This window comes from Clupea harengus, chromosome 15, assembly GCF_900700415.2.
Source record: "Clupea harengus chromosome 15, Ch_v2.0.2, whole genome shotgun sequence".
Classification (NCBI taxonomy): Eukaryota; Metazoa; Chordata; class Actinopteri; order Clupeiformes; family Clupeidae; genus Clupea; species Clupea harengus.
Window position 1 is genome coordinate 5,604,439 of NC_045166.1, and position 16,296 is coordinate 5,620,734.

A 16,296-nucleotide genomic window follows, 5' to 3' on the forward strand; every position below is an offset into this window, starting at 1 on the left:
TAGCATTCACGGAGGCTAATCGAGCCCAAAAATAAAAGCTTACGTTTAAGCAATGACAGATGATGTGCTGACAGGGAATGTGATAAGGATTTGCAGTGACTTCATGTTTACAAGTTTTTGATTGTCAGGGATGGGGTTAATGTGCTGGATGCCCTTCCAATACATTGACCACACACAGACCAATTAAGAATACAAAATAAATGGTTTCTGGTTACACATGGGGGAAACTGGGTTCAGATAGAGATGTCAAGGAAACAGGCGAAAGAGAGCTATCATACATTTCCAGAATAGAGCAGCAAAGGTCTTGTTATTGCTGTATATTTCATTTTGGAGCAAACGTACAAGACAATGGGGTCAGATATTTGCATAGCATAACACAGTCATTTGTAACACTAAAGCATGGAGTCTGACCTATAACCTGAATGTATGTAAATGGTAGGTCAAAACATAATCAGAAGTGTGACCTGAAGTAACAGCAGTAGCTGTTTTAGTTCACCCCTGCTTACAACACCTCTCCTTTCCTTGCCGTTCATCACTGAAAAGGTCAGAGGAAGTCATAGGAGTTCAATGGTTCAATGGTTCAATAATTTTAATTCACAACGGATATAACGATAGTCTCCACACACCACAGCCGCACGATGATGGATGGACGATAACACTCGGCTTGTGCTGTTCAATAGCCTGAGAGCCATTTTATGATTTGGCGCATGGCCACAATCCAGATTTGGAGGCCAACATTACGTCATGGGTAGGGCGTGGCCACGGTAGCAGAGAAATGCTTTCTCTTGGAGGATGCATTCATCCCGGTCTCTCTCTAATTGAACATCTTTGGGAGCAGGTGAAACCGCCCAGACTCGCAGTTTAAGGCTTGACCACTTCTAAAAACAAGGATTCCGTTTCATTGGGACAACCATGTCGTCAAAATGCCCTAAGTGTGATAAAACTGTCTATTTTGGTAAGTGACAACTATGCGTGTTCTCTTTCATTATTATTTCGCTCATGGGGAAAATGCAACCGACCATTGTAGTGGACAGTGCTGGGAGCTGAATGACTGAATGGACCATATCCTATGGGAAAGCCTTTAGCTAGCTAAGGTAGAAAAGTGATGGCTGAGCATCTTATTCTACCAAGTGAATTGGCCTATTGCAAAATGCTGAGAGGAGAAGTCATAGATATGTCCGTTTTCATGCAGTCTAACGGCCAATTGAATCATGAGATCGAAGCAGTTTATTTTCGTATGAGACTAGCCAAGGCAAGGCTACGGCGATTATTGTCGACGTGGTAACTCCACAGAAGTGGTCTGACACTGCTCATTTTCTGCCGAGGTCTTGCTCTGTAGAATCAATTAAGATAACTAAACGGGGGCATCTGGTTTAGGATTAGAGCAACACGGACGCCATGTGTTTGTTTAATTGTTGGATGGATTGAACTAATAACCCCCCATAGACAATCTCGTGTTCGAGTTATTTTAACTATGCACGAAAGCAAATCCGGTTAACTAACGAAGATGAGCGCGCCATGTTATTTGACGTAAACTGACCTAGGAACCTTGTTTAGAATCAAGCAATCGGTGACACCTGCTCGAGAATAGGGCAGGGTGAGGTAAAAATACTGGAGACGCGAGACTCACTTCAGTACTAGCGAAAACGGACAGCTCCCTAAACTTTCACCGCATGTGTCATTACACTAATGAAAATGCGTCTCCTTGATATCCCTAGATGTAATGAGGGCTGACTGTAGATGATATTGGCCTGTATAATAGCCTACATTTGCATTTTGTTTAGGTGCTGACGGTGAAATATTTAGAACTTTGTTTTGGATTAATGAGGAAAATGTCAAATGTATTTACATTTCAAAACATACCAGGCCGAGTGCACACTGCACAATGCTACATTGTCATAACTGATTATTTAGATAGTAGGCGGAATTCTGGAACGTAAATCCCGAGTGTCATCTGTGTCGTTTTTCAAACAGAGTCGCATGTGGCACACTACTTTGGCACAGATTCAACAAAACACTTTAAATTGATGCATTATTCCACTCTCTGTGCATCTGCATTCATTTCCCTTAAGAGAGGGTTAAATAGGGTCCTGTTCTCTTATTGCGTATCGAAACTCATCGTTTCCATTTGACGTGCATCAACTCTTTGCTAAAACCCCCCCAAGTTATGCAACGACTGTTCTGAATATATGATTTTATTGTTCCTTCTACTGGGCCATTGCATAACAATTTAACCAACATTATTCATACGCAGAGAGGCCCGTAAGAATGAAGTATTTCCATGTTGAGTAGCAGCTATATTGTGCTGTAACAGGAGCAGGTCTGAATCAGAGTTTAAACATGTCTGTCGAATTTTTGGGAATTATTTTATTCGGACAAACAGCATTGAGTTACTCGTGGTATAACGTTCCCTCACTAAAGCCTCGTCTTAGCAGTTTAATTTTACTGCCACAATTACTGATCATCTGGCCTCAGATTCAGAAGAAATTAGGTTAAGTTAACAAAATATCAGCAGAAGACGCATACATAGATACGACACAGCTCACCAGTTGCACAGGGTGTGGCCCTTTGAGTGACTGTCCAGATAAACCAAGCCTAACTAATTCCTAAATAACAACTTCATTTGACATGTTTGCAACATGTGTCACAGTGTGTGCACATTATCAGAATGAGAGGGCAGTAAAACAATGATAGTGACATTGTGCAGGGAAGAAAATGAACCTCTAATGTACACTTTAAAGCAAGAAAAACATTATGCGTCTCGGACTAAGAAAATATATATATATATATATTCAGTCAAACACACAAAACAAGTTAAGGCCTTTCATTCATTATTGTATTTTCATTCTTTTAGATGATAGATAGATGGATTATTTATTTATCCAGAGGGAGATTTAATATCCATTAAATTGTATGAAAACTGAGACTGAGCAACTGTTGGCTGAATGGTGCAGAAAGCATCCATGCGTTGCAATGCTACAGGCAGAAGTGCCAGATGGCAAGTGTGAATGGTCTTATCTAGCTTATACGCTGATATCCAATGTCACTTCATTCTCCCTGATGTCTCTTATGCTTGCACTCCCTATAACTTCTTCTTTGCCCTCTCTCTTTCTATCCCCCAATACATTCTCCACCTCCATCTCTCTCTCTCTCTGTCCAGCGGAAAAGGTGACATCCCTGGGGAAAGACTGGCATAAGTTTTGCCTGAAGTGTGAGCGCTGCAGCAAGACACTGAACCCTGGAGGTCACGCAGAGGTGGGTAGCGACGACCAGACACCGTGACGGCCCTGGCCAGATCTGCACTGTCATATCAGTGTGGCCATGGAAACCCGTCACTCGCTGAGGGACTATGTTAGCGTGTTCTATTTAGCTACTGAGTCACCCCCTCCAGGACATGTTCCAGCTCTGGTGAACGCACAGGCACTGGAGCCGGAGGCCTGCAGACCGATCCAAGGGGAGCGAAGCCAAGAGATTTACAAAACAAACATTGACAGAGAAGGAATGCAATAACACAAATGACCCACACTGCTACCAGAAACGTATTATCTTTTATTAGATGCATAAACTATGTTAATGCTCACTTTATTACTGGATATCATGTCATGATAATAATAGCACCTTATGATGGTCATTTAAAGGTGCAATGTGTAACAAAAAATATATTTCCCCTTTAACCCGGCCCATAGCTTGTGTCTGTAATATTTATAAAGAAAAGAAAATTGCATAAAATGTATCTGTAATTCCCCCCACATGACATTGCTCTTTTCTCACACACAGCACGATGGAAAACCTTTCTGCCACAAGCCATGCTATGCTGCTCTCTATGGACCAAAAGGTGCAGTACATCTGTTTTAATCCACAGACTATTCATATCATGTTATATCATGTTCCTCTATGACATCACTATAATGTGAGCACAAAAGAACACTAAAACCTTCCATCTTGATTCTTTACCACTGGCCCATATCTTGTGTATCGAGGCCTGAAAATAACTCTCCTTAAATAGGAATGTTTTAAAGTGGATTTAAAATAATTAGATAATACCTTTTCTCCTTGATTCACTAGGCCAGCATATGCCATGCCCTTAGCCCTGCCTGTTAGACAGACCTTAATGACCTCAGTGCAATATCTCTATAAATTAACACTGGATATGTTGCATCAATAAGGGCTACGTTAACTACACCTGAAAAAACATTTTGGACATTTACTTCGTTACATTAAAGTAGTTAAATTACTGTTCCAATGTCATGTACCATGTGTACTCAAAGGGTATTGGATACATTTTTCAGTTTACTGTCGGTTAATTGAATGTGTTATTATTCACTATATATTATTGTTTTGTATGTACTACTGTAAATGTTTCTATCTTTGTGCCAACTTCACACCTCTCTTTGTCTGTGAAGGTGTGAACATTGGCGGAGCTGGCTCCTATGTCTACGATACCCCTGTCACCGATGGCCCTGCCGACGTTCCCACGGAAACAGAGCCGAAGCCAGCAGAGAAGAAAGCATCCGCCCCCCCCAAAGGCCCAGTGAAAGGTAGACAAGACAAAGAAGAGGAGCGTAATGGCTGCCTAGACAACCTGTGGATCTCCCTTAGCTTTGTTCAGGATTCTTCCTTTTGTCTCAAGCCAAAATATGTCCTTGTCTTTGCGTCTATCTCTGGATGTAGTCTGTGAGACTTTGTCGATATGTTATTGCAAGAAAGAAGGTAACCGGTGACATTCTGTTTGGGGAAAATGCCTGATCAAGGGACTAATGTCTAGTGGTAGAAAATTACTAAAATGGAAAGAGATTAGTACAATCATTTCACCTAAACGTGCTTCTGATGATGAGCTAATTAAATCAGGAGAAAATGTGCAGGTTCAGGTTGTCATTGACAGCTTCTTTTATGAGATGACCATATGACAATCATTTCCGAGCACTCACTCTCTGGCCCAGTAGAAACTCCACCGGTCTCAGATGATTCTGAAACGAATACAAAAAATTAATAATTTAATAAAATAAAAGTTTCACCATGTCTGTTAATATTAAAGTTTCATAATCTGCATGATCTTTCCTCAGCTGCAAGCTTCACATCTTTTGCTGGACAGCCCAATGTCTGCCCACGATGCAACAAGACGGTGTATTTTGGTGAGTCTAAAAGACTTCAGCTTTCAGTACTGTCCATAAAAGTGCTATAAAAGACTCTAGACTGGCTGGATTTGTCAGGTTAAGATATGGTAGGTGAAGCCTGATTTCATCAGTGCTCTCTGTGTGTGTGTTAGCTGAAAAGGTGACCTCCCTCGGTAAGGATTGGCACCGTCCCTGCCTGCGCTGTGAGAGGTGCAGCAAGACTCTGGCACCAGGGGGCCATGCTGAGGTGAGTGTGTCTGGGCGTTTGCGTGACTGTGTGTGTGTGTGTGTGCGTGTGTGTGTGTGTGTGTGCGTGTGTGTGTGTGTGTTTGTGTATGTGTGTGCGTGCGTGCGTGAATGTGTGTGTGTGTGTGTGTGCTTGCGTGTGTGTGTGTGTGTGTGCTATGTGGTGGAAGGTAATCTAAGTTATTCTGCTTGATGCATTTCACAGCATGATGGCCAGCCCTACTGTCACAAGCCGTGCTATGCTGTCCTGTTTGGACCCAAAGGTACTTAGTCACATCATACGTTTCTCTATTGAACTCCTTTCAGATATACAACAACCAACACAAATGCCGTAGTATACACCATCAAGTATTTGTTAAAATGCGGTAAATCTCTAGTTCAAGTGCTTTACTGATTTGATCTTTTACTATTTATTTTCTCTTTTTAACAGGGGTAAACACAGGAGGAGTAGGAAGTTATATCTATGATGACCCAAATGCTGAGACCCAACCTTGAAGCCTTTAACTATCGGCCACCACCACCAAACACTAGGCTACCAACTCCTTTAACTATCGCCCCCCCAGCCCCGCCCATCAAACACTAGGCTACCAACTCCTTTAACTATCGGCCACCACCACCAAACACTAGGCTACCAACTCCTTTAACTATCGCCCCCCCAGCCCCGACCATCAAACACTAGGCTACCAGCTCCTTTCTGATGATGGTGTATACTTCCACGTCTAACCTGGTTCCACAGCCATTTTACCCCTTTCTATAATGCTTTCCTGTGGCCATGTTTGTTTGTTTGTGTGTGTGTGTGTGTATCTGGGACTTGTAGTCCAGCAACCATTAGCTAGCCTGCTGCTGTCCACTTTTCTAGAGAATGGATAAAAAAACCATATGTGCCCTTCCAAAGGCATTATCGTAGATGTGAGCATTTTTAGTATAACTTCTTGCTGTATTTATACATTGTTTGAATATATTTTTTTGTAACTAAACTCAACGCCCTTGTGTTAATATATGGTGTTACGTTTTTTGAAAACCTTTGAATAGAATATATGCAAAGTGCCATGTGAGTAATCTGCCAATGATGTGATAAAGTTCATGGGTCACTGAGATGCATTGAGTCGTCGAGTATTAGTGTGGCAAAGGCTTCACCTCCAATAAGAAATACCGGTCGAGAATAGAAGTAGATGAATTTTAAACTCACATGTAGAGATTTGAGACTCCCAAGTGTTCTTTACCTGCTAAGGGTTAGGAGTGATGTCCTGCCGTGTGTTAGAATTTGATATTACTAACTGTTTAGAGGTTTTGGCGGCTTTCTATTGTTCGTTTTCTTGAGCACCCGTTTCATAGTTTCCGAAGAATTAATTTGACACTGAATTTTCTACATAAAAAAAAAATGTGAATGTGTGACAAAGGCTTCTTGTGTCTTTTTTGTTTTGCAAAGGCCCATTTCTGCCACCAGGGAGGACCATTGGCACAGGTCACAGCACCTACATAACAATAGCAAAAAAAAAATGACAAGCCCTATTGTCATGTAGAACACACCAGACGGTGTGTTGCTGACAGAAACAAGTGAATTCAGGGATGTTTTGTTCCACGACCCCTCTGGGTTAAATAACACGTGAGATCAGCGGTTTTCTACAACCAAATGTTATTCCTCAACTACTCATATCCTTGCATTAGGGAGAAGCTTACAGTGTCAAAGTGCAGTGTCAAATAAATTAAACTAAAACTTAAGCTCTGAGCCTAACTTCACCTACTGCATAATTTAAAAACAATGCAAAAAGGTGGACGTCTTGAACAACAAATTAAAATGAGCCATGTGGATATGTACCTAATGGACATAGACACGTCAGCACTGGTTCAGGATGATTTGAAACAGCAGATGGCACGTTGAGCCCTAATAAACATAGCACAAAAAGTGAGGAAATTTGTGTTTGGTAGATTATTTCTTTGTTGTAACAATGCTTCTCGGCAATAAATCTTATACCGTTGGAAAGCCTGTTTATTTCCCTTTTAAATGGTGCCACATTTGTAAGGAACATGCATTTGGGGGATGAGCAGCAGAGCTGAGTATGTGGGTTGCGCCCATGAAAAATGTGCCAAAATTCTCCTATTCTCCTGTTGGAAATGTATTGCCGAGAAGCATTGTTACAACAAAGAAATAATCTACCAAACACAAATTTCCTTACTTTTTGTGCTATGTTTATTTTGTCTATATTAACACCAACATTGATGTGTTTCATCACAGTTCAGTCATATGATTTAGTTTACATGTTTAAAAAACACATTTTAGGGTGCACTTATACTTTAAATCCTGTGAGTATGTGAACGATTTAGTTGTCATAGTTAGTGTCAGCAGTTTTTCCCTTCTCCTTTTGAGAACCATAATAACATATCTTAAATGTAGTAGGCCTACAGAAATACGTTGGACAGAATATATTTGGGTAGGTCATCATCATCACCATCCGTTCACCACTTTCATTGTGTTCAGCTTCCACAACCTGTGCGAAAAGAGAGGAGTCTGTCGCTGTCTTGCTTCATTTTTGAGACAACATATGATGGACAGTCCAGATTTGATTTTGATCTCTAACTTTACTCCCTCTCTACAGCGTTGATCTGACTAATGCTATGCAAGGGAGAGGCAGAAATACACACTGTTGATTTCAGACCGACAGTTAGAACTTCGTCATAATAGCAAAGTAGCCTACTGGTCTGGGCAGCACGCTCATAGACACATATATATACATACACATTTTGAATAAATATATATGTCTATGAGCACGCTGACCTGTTAAAAACGCGACAGGAAGTGACGATCAGTACATGCGCTCGCTCGACAAAAACAAAGCGGTGACGGAAGGGAGTTGGAGTTGGAGTTTCTAGCTGTCACGCGACTGTTTTATTCAACTGTCGAAGACCCATACCATTGGCCTGATGTCGGCCGCAATTATTTTAACAGCTGTACTCGGTGGTGGCTTTCTACTTATTGCCCGAAGAATATTTTCCAAGCGCAAATCGGTGAAATTGCTTTGCTTTCCAGCTGGAACGATGCGTGGAAAGACCATTATTGTGACCGGGGCAAACTGCGGCATTGGGAAAGCCACTGCCGCTGAGCTGCTGAAACTCCAGGCCCGTGTGATCATGGCGTGCAGGGATATGCAAAGGGCAGAGGAAGCAGCAGTGGAAATCAAGAAGACGGCGGGGCCTGACCACGGAGAGGTTGTCCTCAAGCATTTGGACCTGGCGTCTCTGAAGTCAGTTCGCAATTTCTGCGAAGAGGTTATCAAGGTGAGCCCCATACCCCATAAGTTAGGTAGCTTAACATCAAGTTAAACGTAAGTCATGTTATGATATACATCCGCGCTAGAAGTCACCAAGCATATCTGACTCCTTATTATGGTGACCGGTTGATGTTGTGTAATTTAAGGTCAGTGCACATCCGATGTCTGAGATTATAAATTTCCATGGGCGGAGTTTAGCTTGAATGTGTATGTACTGAAGTTGTGATGCACGCGCGTCCAGCCACACAAATTGAGTCTGAATAGAATGTGATGGAACCGAAAATGTTGTTAGATATTGAACGCTTTTTATGATGATGATGATGATGGTGATGATTAGGGTTAACCGTCATTAAAACAACCGAAGAGTGATGAACAAGTGAAATTTGACGTCCTTTTTGTGAATTCTTGTTGTTACCTAAAGCAGTGTAGCCTACATTTCGTCTTTCAGATTCATACATCAGCAGAAACTACTGGCTACTTTAGACCACACAAGATTCAATGTTTTACAAAGAGGCTTAGCCTACATGTTTGCAAACATGAACATATAGGCTAATAGTGTGCGTGAGTATTAGTCTTCCTAACTGTATGCACGGTGCTTGTAAGGGGCTAGATAATTGAATTAGTAATAATCATGACCTTACTGAATAAACCTATATATATATATATATACCCTATTCCATCACAGGACTGTAGTTTTATTACACTATGCCAAGCCAAAACGGATAGACGGACAGTAAAATGAGCAAGGAATACAGGCAGAAAAATTATTTCACAAATTACTGTGCTGTCATTTGGTCCTGAACTATAATAGAAAGTTTTTTTCCCACTAAGTCAGTCTACAAAAAACCTGCATAATAAATGAATGCTGCAAGTGATTACCAATTAAGTGTATATGTAGCCTAAGACAAACATGTGGTGGCCTATTGCTGTCTTTAAAGACAGTAGGGATCGAAAGAATAGGATCTTACCAGGATGGAAATGAAAACTGACAGCCCAGATGTAGGGCTCTATCAAACTGTCCAATAATGATTAAAAAAAGCCTTTTCAGGTCCCTCTGGCATTACGGATTTCCGTAGCCTACAGAAGAAGCCGTTGTCATGGGCAAAAGCAAAATATTTGGATGGTAGATGACTGGAAAAGTGAATTACAGTGTAACGAGTACAAGTTTTGTTTTGCTGTAAAGCATATTTTGGCACAAAAAATATAGACTAAACGGATAAATCAGATTGTGCAAATCTAAACTAAAAAAAAGTGCCATTCCGTTCAGATTCCATTTGTGTGACTAGACTCTAGAAGTAATAGATAAGGATTGAATTTGTCGTCACTGACTTTTCTTTACCCTTGTCAGGAGGAGCCCAAGATCGACGTGCTCATCAACAATGCGGGCATCTACCAGTGCCCTTACACTAAGACCGAGGAAGGCTTCGAGATGCAGCTGGGCGTAAACCACTTAGGCCACTTCCTGCTCACGCACCTCCTCCTCGACCTCCTGAAGTCTTCTGCTCCCAGTCGCATTGTGGTGGTCTCATCCAAGCTCTACAAGTACGGCCAAATCAATTTCGACGACCTGAACAGCACCACCAACTACAACAAGGCCTTCTGCTACAGCCAGAGCAAGCTAGCCAACCTGCTCTTCACCGGAGAACTGGCTCGTCGGCTGGATGGCACAGGCGTCACCGTCAACGCCCTCACCCCAGGCATCGTGAGGACCAGCCTCGGCAGGCACATCCACATCCCGCTCCTGGCGAGGCCCCTGTTCAAGCTGGCCTCCTGGCTGTTCTTCAAGAGTCCCCTAGAGGGCGCTCAGACGCCACTCTACTTGGCCTGCTCGCCGGACGTGGAAGGCTTGACTGGGAAGTGCTTCGCCAACTGCGAAGAGGAGGTGCTGCAGCCCAAGGCCACGGACGACCAGGCGGCACAGAGACTCTGGGCCCTGAGTGAGGACATGGTCGGACTGAGGAAGTGAGGGGTGACCTTTGACCCAGCCCTCCACCAGGGCCATACCTCACAGATCATTGAAAGCCCAGCTTGTACAGATGCTGTGGACGGATTTTAAAAGAGTGTCCATTTTCAGGACATCGCTGCATGTAAGGGAATAACATGATCCATATTGTGTGGGGTTCAGTGATCTTAGCGTAGGTTTACATCTGCGTTTACATCTGCAGATGACGTGCTGTAAACGAAATAGACTCCTCATCATTTCATACTACATATATATATCTGTGAAATACTCGAAGCTGGTAGCTTTGAATGTGTCAACTTGAACTGGACTGATTTATTTCCAGCAATAGCGGGTGCTGTACTTGAAATGTTAATTTGGTCACATATTAGTGACTTGTTCTTTTTGAAGGGGTGACAAAGAGTGAATTGGTACATTGCATCACCGTGAATAAAAATAACTCTGGCAGCGAGTTGCACTGTTCTGAAAAACTCAAATGGCTGGCATGAATATTTTACAAGTACCCTCCAGAATAATTGGGATTCTCCTCCTGGCCTATGATTGCCTCCCATATATCAGGCAGCTGTTGTACTGGTTCAGCTGTTGGCCACTCATAAATAATCGGATCTGGTCTCATGAATAATTAAACAGGACTTATGATGGATCGTTCGGCATTAGGCCTAACACAGCGTGTCTCAACACAATCAAAGTTTGCCTTTAACTTTGATTCCGTGCTGTATTTTAATACCACCATCCGTGGTACTGTAAAAAGAAGTTGCATTGTGTTCCCATGTGACCTGATCAAAGGGAAAGCTTCTTTGGATCTGAATGTGATGCTGCTATTGTTGCTTTGTTCTCAGTTATTTTTAACTGGATGAATGATAAAAAAAAAAAACACAGAGCAAAGAATCAGGCTGTGGTCGTGGTCTGCTGAACTTAGTTGTTTGCTTTGAAACAGAGCATGCAATTAAAATTTCGCTTGAGTGTCCAGAGTTAGTGCAGGGCCTGCAGAGACTGGTTGTCCTAGCTGATGTGCTCGAGTGAAGTCCTAGCTGATGTGCTCGAGTGAAGAGTTTTGCAGTATAAATGCGGGTCCTGCTGTGTCTTGTGTGGGCCTTGTGTGACACTGAGCGTAAGTGGGGAAACTCTGAGCTACCCTTTTCCGCAGAAGAATCTCCCTCTGCGAAAGCCAAAGCGAGGTGTTGTGAGTTTTAAAACCACAATCCCAGTGCAGTCTAATTTGGTAACACACCAAGAGGAAGATGCTTATTAACAGAGCTGTTTTTTTTTTTCTTCTCTCCTCCTTTCAGCCCCAAGTTAATTCAGTGGGGGGTATTTCTTCCTCCAGTTTTTGTGTTGCTAATCTAAAGTCTGATCCCAGTGTTGTGCGTTAGACTCAGTTTTTGTGTTGCTAATCTAAAGCAGATTGATCCCAGTGCTGTGCAGTAGACTCAGTGCTGCACCAGATTGCTCTCTCAGAGGACCCTCCGCTCGCTGTTACAGTTTGGGTGTAAACAAGCCCCAGTGCTCCACACATTCCACCCCAACACACTTAATTATCCAGCCCTTGAAACGGCTGAATCTGACTACAAAACATCTCGGATGTCGTGTGTTTTTGCAATGTGCGCGCCCCATGAAACGTGCTGAGTGCCGCCAAACCAGACAGGCTTTGGACATGGAGAGAGGGAGAGATCACCCCTTTAGTACAGAGACGGCCATTTAGTACAGAGATCACCCCTTTAGTACAGAGACGGCCATTTAGTACAGAGATCACCCCTTTAGTACAGACGGCCATTTTGAGCAGTCTTGTGCTTTATTGGGTAAAGAAACATACATCAGAAATAGTCATGCATCATGGTGTCAGTAGAAATTAGTTCCCAGCTGATAAAGGAAGGGAGGGCGGGGGCAGGGGGGTAGGACTGCAGGGGAAGAATCTTGAGGTAGAGTGGGTCAAGATAACTACTTGGAATAGAGTAAATAAAGAGTTTCACAACTAAATAAAATACAGACGACTCAAGACATTCAACCAGTGAGAAAAAATCGCATCAAAACAACTCCCAGGTTTCGTCCAGGGAATAATAACACACCAAGTCAGAATTCTTAAAACCACAATTCATCAAATGAAGCTGAAATGTCCATCAGTTCATCTGCTGAGTTAGAGCTCTTAAAACACCATGTGTAGATTTTATTTGAGGTTAATCCTCGATAGAAGCCGATATAGCAGATGTTAAATGAAATTAAATAAAATTAAATACATCTGTGCACATACCATTTTTGAAACACTTTACAAACCTTTATAGTCTTTCATGATTACCTGAAAAATACCCCAGTGATTCACGTTCAAGGCAAATAAATGTGTTTCAATTAGATTACTTATAGAAATGGAATTCTAATGGTCAAAACAAGCACTGTCGGGGACCACTCGCCTATCTTCAGGAAGGCTCTTGGAAATTCTTTTAGATTACCGACAGCCAGCACATTCAAATACCCTGATATCTGACTTCCAAGCATCCATTGCCTCTGTTGGTCTTAGCTTTTTTTATTTGATTATGTATATAATTACCACAGTTAATATCAGTCTAGGTTATTTCCCTAAGGGGTGAGGGGCTCTTTTAAAAAATAAATAAATAATAATAATTCAATCCCATACAACAATTAATGATATTAATATACTTGTTTTGTGCAGTGCAGCTATGGTTAAAATATATTTGTAATATATCCATCATCAAAATGACTTTTTACATTTTTACAGATACCTCTATCACAGCACAAGCCTGAAAGGAACGTTATATAGTAATTAACTAGGTGTGCCTTAAATGTGACACACCTTCGTTGACATGAAAGAAGTAAGGTGGGCTGTGCTGTCCCAGATACCTGTCATGGCCAAACACACCATAATGTCTTTATAATGCTCTTGCGTTGCAATGGCAATGCAATGCTGCTAGATTAAGCATTGATCATTGGGTAGGAAGGTGTAAGGACGGGGGGGACCTGACTTAAGCCGGGAGAGATTCAACTGTGAAGTGAGGTGGAGTACCTGATGCTGATCCCACTGCTCTCCTAAATACCATTTAGATCAGTCCAAGAGCTGTGCGTGAACAGAGTTACAGACCCGGTGTACATTCATAAACAGTTACGAAAATACTGCAACAGAGGAAGAGAGGAAAGGAGAAATAGAGAGAGAATGATAGAGGGCAAGAGAAAGGAAGGCAGAGCGAGAGAGGGAGATTGAGGAAAGAAGAGAAAGAGAGAGAGAGAGAGAAACTGAGAACATTTGTGCCACTGTCTGCCCATAGACTATCCTTTTCTTGACAGAACCTTCACCTCCAAGCTTTCACCCTCCTCGCCAGCTAGCCCATACTGCACCGAGGGAGCCGAGCTCTCAACTCCAACCACTAACACCATAGGAGGAAGCTCTCTACTTCCCCTCTGTGCTTGTTCCCTCAGTTGAGGAGAGTCCCGTACAGTTGGGCCTTGGTGAGGCTGTCCTTGCGGGTGAGCCCCAGGGTGCCGAATTTTTGGTACTGCTGCTGAGCAGAAGAGGGTCGCGGGGTGGCCCTCTGCGGGGAACCTCCGTGGGCGTGGGCGGTGGCGGCGGTGGCGTGTCCGTGCGCGAGCGCGTGCATCTCGGCTTGGTACATCTGAAGCTCTCGCTCGCCGGCCATCTCCAATGAGCCCTGCATGTGCAGAGACTCGGTGGAGCTGTTGGGGCTCTCGTCCACGTACTCGGCTGCCTCCGGCCCACCGCCGGCTACCCCCGCCGCGGCCCCGAGGCTGCCCTCTATGTCCTTGGAGCTGCCGACTGAGTGATACAAGCTGTGCTCGGACTCCTCCTGGCTGTCGTCCTTGGCCGAGCGGTAGAGCTGAGCTTGGCTGTGGGCCTGGCGCACGCCTCCGGGGCTGCACTCTGGGCTGGGCGAGGAGAAGCAGACTTGGTCCAGGATGGCGCTGCCGCCGCCGCCACCGCTGGAGCTGCCGATAAGGCGGTGGTGGTGGTAGACGTCGGTGCCCTCCTGGAAGCTGCTGTAGAGCGGGCCCAGGCGGATCTTGGCAGGTCGCACGGAGAAGTGCTGCTCGGAGCAGCTGTAGGGCGAGGCGCGGCCGGGGGCGCTGCGGTAGGCGTGTGCCGCCGCCGCGCTCAGGTCGTCCACGCTCAGCTGCCGCCAGCGGCCGATCATTAGCTCCTCCTCTTCCTCCTCCTCGTCGGGCGGCAGCGCGCTGCTGCGCCGGCTGTCTCCGTACGCCGCCACGCTGGGCGAGGAGGATGGCGGCAGCGGCTCATACGGCTCGCTGTAGCATGACGACATAGTCCGGCTGTAGACCGGCGACCCGCCACTTCCACCTCCAACTCCGCCACCGCCCCCATTCTGGCTGTGGAGGCTAAGCTCCTGCTGGAAGCTGTGTGCCTTGGAAAAGGCGCCGGGGCTGTCGCGCTCCCACGACGAGTCGCTCTTGTGCTCGTAGTCGCCCGCGCCATCCCGCCAGTCCATGTAGAGGGCGTGGTGGTGCGGTGAGGACGCCGTGCTGCTCAGCGGGCCCTGGCCCTTCCCCTCCGACCCGGCGCCACTGAAGCTCGAGTACGAGCTGGAGCCGCCGCCCAGGGAGGTGGTGAACTTGGTGATGAAGTGCTCCTGCCCGAACGGCCCCGTCGGCAAGCCCTGGAGGTCGCCCTCGTCCGGGTTGCTGTCGGTGGAGTTCTGCGGGCCGTAGAGCTGCACGGTGTGTTGCCGCTGTGCCATGCCGGCGCTGCAGTGGACGTCCATGCTGGGTCGGCGCTCACGGCGCCGCTCGTCCGGGCAGTAGAGCGCCGTGTCGCTGCTGTAAAGGTCCGACCTGTAGGTGCCGCGCAGCCCCAGGCCCACGCCCAGGCGCTCGCCCGCGCCGCTGCCCATGCTGCCCCCCAGCAGGAAGGCCTGGTCCTGGGGCTGCGGGCTGGGCGAGAGGGAGGCCTGGCTGCTGCTGCAGGCCTCATCGGGCTTCTCCAGCACCTTGGCGATGACTGAGGCCGGGACCGTGTCGGAGTACGGGGAGTGGCAGAGGGGTGCGGCTTCCATGTGGATGCTCACGCGCTCCTGGAAATCAGCGGGCAGCTAGGTGAAGGACAGAGAAAAAGGGAGAGAGAGAGGGATAGAGGGAGAGAGAGAGGGAGATAGAGAGGGGGAGAGAGAGAGAGAGGGAGAGGGAGAGAGAGAGGGAGAGAGAGAGGGAGATATGTAAAGCATTAACAAAGCAAGAACTGAAGGCTGAAGGACCTTTGCATATTCATAGAGCATTTTCAGAAGCTATAGATATGGGATTGACTTCACTAGAGGATCTAATGTATAAAACATTGTATTCAACACTGAAGTTCAACCCTTGAATACCTCATTTTGCTGTAAATATTTTGATATTCAGCTCTTGCAAACACAATAGCAGTATTGTATCTATAGTGAGAGAGACCTTAGTGTGAGGTGCTATACAGAGATACTGTATATAGAGATGTACTGTATTGCCACGTGACTCATCCACGGGTTTCACTGTGTGCACAGTGGCACAACACTGGGCGGAATCTTCTTAACATCACATCCTTGCTTTACTTGTCAGCTCACTCACCATAGCAACAACAAGAAGTAAATTGCAACTCATTTCCAAAGGGAACATAGCTAATTATAGCCCTGTGCCAACAACAGGAACTAGTTCCAGAGAAAATGATTTCAAGTGAAAGCCAGCAACGCAAGGTAAATGTTAA

At 44.9% G+C, this 16,296-nt stretch overlaps 3 protein-coding genes across 3 annotated transcripts in view; 2 read left to right on the forward strand and 1 right to left on the reverse strand.

Annotated features, from left to right (window-relative positions):
• The first annotated feature begins 783 nt into the window (after nt 1-783).
• crip2l (cysteine-rich protein 2-like) lies at nt 784-6,755 on the forward strand. The gene is made up of 8 exons (XM_012826642.2): nt 784-955; nt 3,161-3,255; nt 3,778-3,835; nt 4,404-4,538; nt 5,064-5,132; nt 5,267-5,361; nt 5,566-5,623; nt 5,791-6,755. The coding sequence occupies exons 1-8, from the start codon at nt 913-915 to the stop codon at nt 5,853-5,855; spliced, it is 618 nt and encodes a 205-aa protein (XP_012682096.1). The 5' UTR covers nt 784-912; the 3' UTR covers nt 5,856-6,755.
• Nucleotides 6,756-8,165: 1,410 nt separating this feature from the next.
• Nucleotides 8,166-11,059, forward strand: rdh14b (retinol dehydrogenase 14b). Its single transcript, XM_012826641.3, has 2 exons — nt 8,166-8,636; nt 9,978-11,059. Exons 1-2 carry the CDS (start codon nt 8,283-8,285, stop codon nt 10,593-10,595), a joined length of 972 nt encoding a protein of 323 aa, XP_012682095.1. The 5' UTR covers nt 8,166-8,282; the 3' UTR covers nt 10,596-11,059.
• A 2,906-nt stretch (nt 11,060-13,965) lies between these two features.
• Nucleotides 13,966-16,296, reverse strand: part of LOC105899418 — a 29,878-nt gene continuing 27,547 nt past the window's right edge. The window contains exon 7 of the mRNA XM_031581475.2: nt 13,966-15,658. Within this exon, the coding sequence (XP_031437335.2) occupies nt 14,012-15,658 (1,647 nt within the window). The 3' untranslated portion in view covers nt 13,966-14,011. The remainder of the gene's footprint in view (nt 15,659-16,296) is intronic.